Below are 1,834 nucleotides of genomic sequence, written 5' to 3' on the forward strand. Positions count from 1 at the left end.
TAGTAGTAGTAGTAGTAGTAGTAGTAGTAGTAGTAGTAGTAGTAGTAGTAGTAATAAATTACGAAGTCCTGTCTGACATTTTTGGTAATTTTCAGTTACTATAAGACTATGAGGTCAGAAACCGAATGCTCTATCTGCTTTATCAAAATTGTAAGACTATCTGGAGTCGTTATCGAGATATTCAAAGCTATTCTTTAAAAAAATCTTGACATGTTATGAAACTCAAATTTTTTAACGTCAAATTTCTCAAAACTAGAACTTGGAAGTTAAAGGGTAGCCATTTTGGTGCAAAAAGAATTCTTGTGAGACATTTATACAGAACATACACGGAACGATAGCTGATACATTAAGCGATAGAATTTACAATGAGCGATAATTTATACTTTAAGCAACAGGAACATACATTAAACGATAGTTCATATATTAAGCGGTATACGAGTAAGATACCATAAATGACACTCGTACAATATGCGAATGAATATACACCAAACATTCGTTTACACATTAAGCAATATAACATACAATGAAAGATAGTTCTTACATCAAGCGATAGAACATACACTAAACGATAGTTATATATTATGCAATAGAACATACATTAATGACATGGACATTAATTAAGACCAATGAAAGCAAAATCAATGTAAGCGAGATGAAATTTCTACCCAAAACCCTTAACATCACAAGACAAGACAGGCCAAGAAAGAGTAGCTATTGGCACTGAGTCCTGCCTGTATTTCATAGAAAAAAAAAGAGAATAAAATAATTCGGCCTCCAATAACGAAAGCCACCTAGCTTCAATAATACCCCAACACTTCGGCCATAAAGGAAGAGGAAGGCCACGCAAAATATGGATTGAGGAAGTCAAGGGAACCCTTAGATATTAATATCATCCCAATTGAAACAGCTGAAGACCTGGCCTACTGTAGAAAACTGAATCTCCCCTCGATGCTTAACAGCAACAGCAGGCGAAAAAGTAAAAAGTAAAGTAAGATATACACTAAAGGGTAGTTCACAAATTAAGCGATAGAACACACACTAAACGATAGTTCACACATTCGGAGATAAACACACACTAAACGATAGTTCACACAATATTTACAGGTAGAACACACACTAAACGATAGTTCACACATTCAGAGATAGAACACACAATAAACGATAGTTCACACATTAATTAATCGATAGAACACACAATAAACGACAGTTCGCTCATTAACCAAGAAATAGAACACACACTAAACGATAGTTCACACAATATTCATAGATAGAACGCGCACTAAACGGTAGTTCACACATTCAGAGATAGAACATACACTACACAATAGTTCACACATTCAGAGATAGAACACACACTGAGCGATAGTTCACACATTCAGAGATAAAACACGCACTATACAATATATAACAAATAAAACAATAGAACACAAACTAAACGATAGGTCACACATTAATTAAGCAATAGAACACACACTATACGATAGTTCATACGCTAAGCCACAGAACACACACTGGATCACTCAGAACGTACTTGGTGAAGGGGTGGCGGGCGGAGATTTGGGCCCAGAGAGAGCAGTCGTTGCTTTTTGTTTTTGGAGAGATAATCATGGAATTTCATCATCAACACATTGTAAACAATAGCGAAGACTCAGTGTCTGTCTGTCTGTCTGTCTGTCTGTCTGTCTGTCTGTCTGTCTGTCTGTCTGTCTGTCTGTCTGTCTGTCTGTCTAGGGGTAAAAAGGTGGAAACTCATAAATAACTAGATGCCGATGTGCCATTGGCATTACAGACAAGAGCTAAGGGCTTAGACCACTATATATTGCTTCGACTACCA

General features: G+C 36.4%; 1 protein-coding gene across 1 annotated transcript in view; it reads right to left on the minus strand.

The window, feature by feature from the left end:
* LOC106013203 overlaps nucleotides 1-1,834 on the minus strand; it is a gene marked incomplete at both ends in the record, with an annotated part of 6,669 nt that overhangs the window by 2,730 nt on the left and 2,105 nt on the right. The window contains 1 exon segment of the mRNA XM_013088280.1: nucleotides 1,532-1,582. Within this exon segment, the coding sequence (XP_012943734.1) occupies nucleotides 1,532-1,582 (51 nt within the window).

This window comes from Aplysia californica, unplaced genomic scaffold, assembly GCF_000002075.1.
Source record: "Aplysia californica isolate F4 #8 unplaced genomic scaffold, AplCal3.0 scaffold00715, whole genome shotgun sequence".
Classification (NCBI taxonomy): Eukaryota; Metazoa; Mollusca; class Gastropoda; order Aplysiida; family Aplysiidae; genus Aplysia; species Aplysia californica.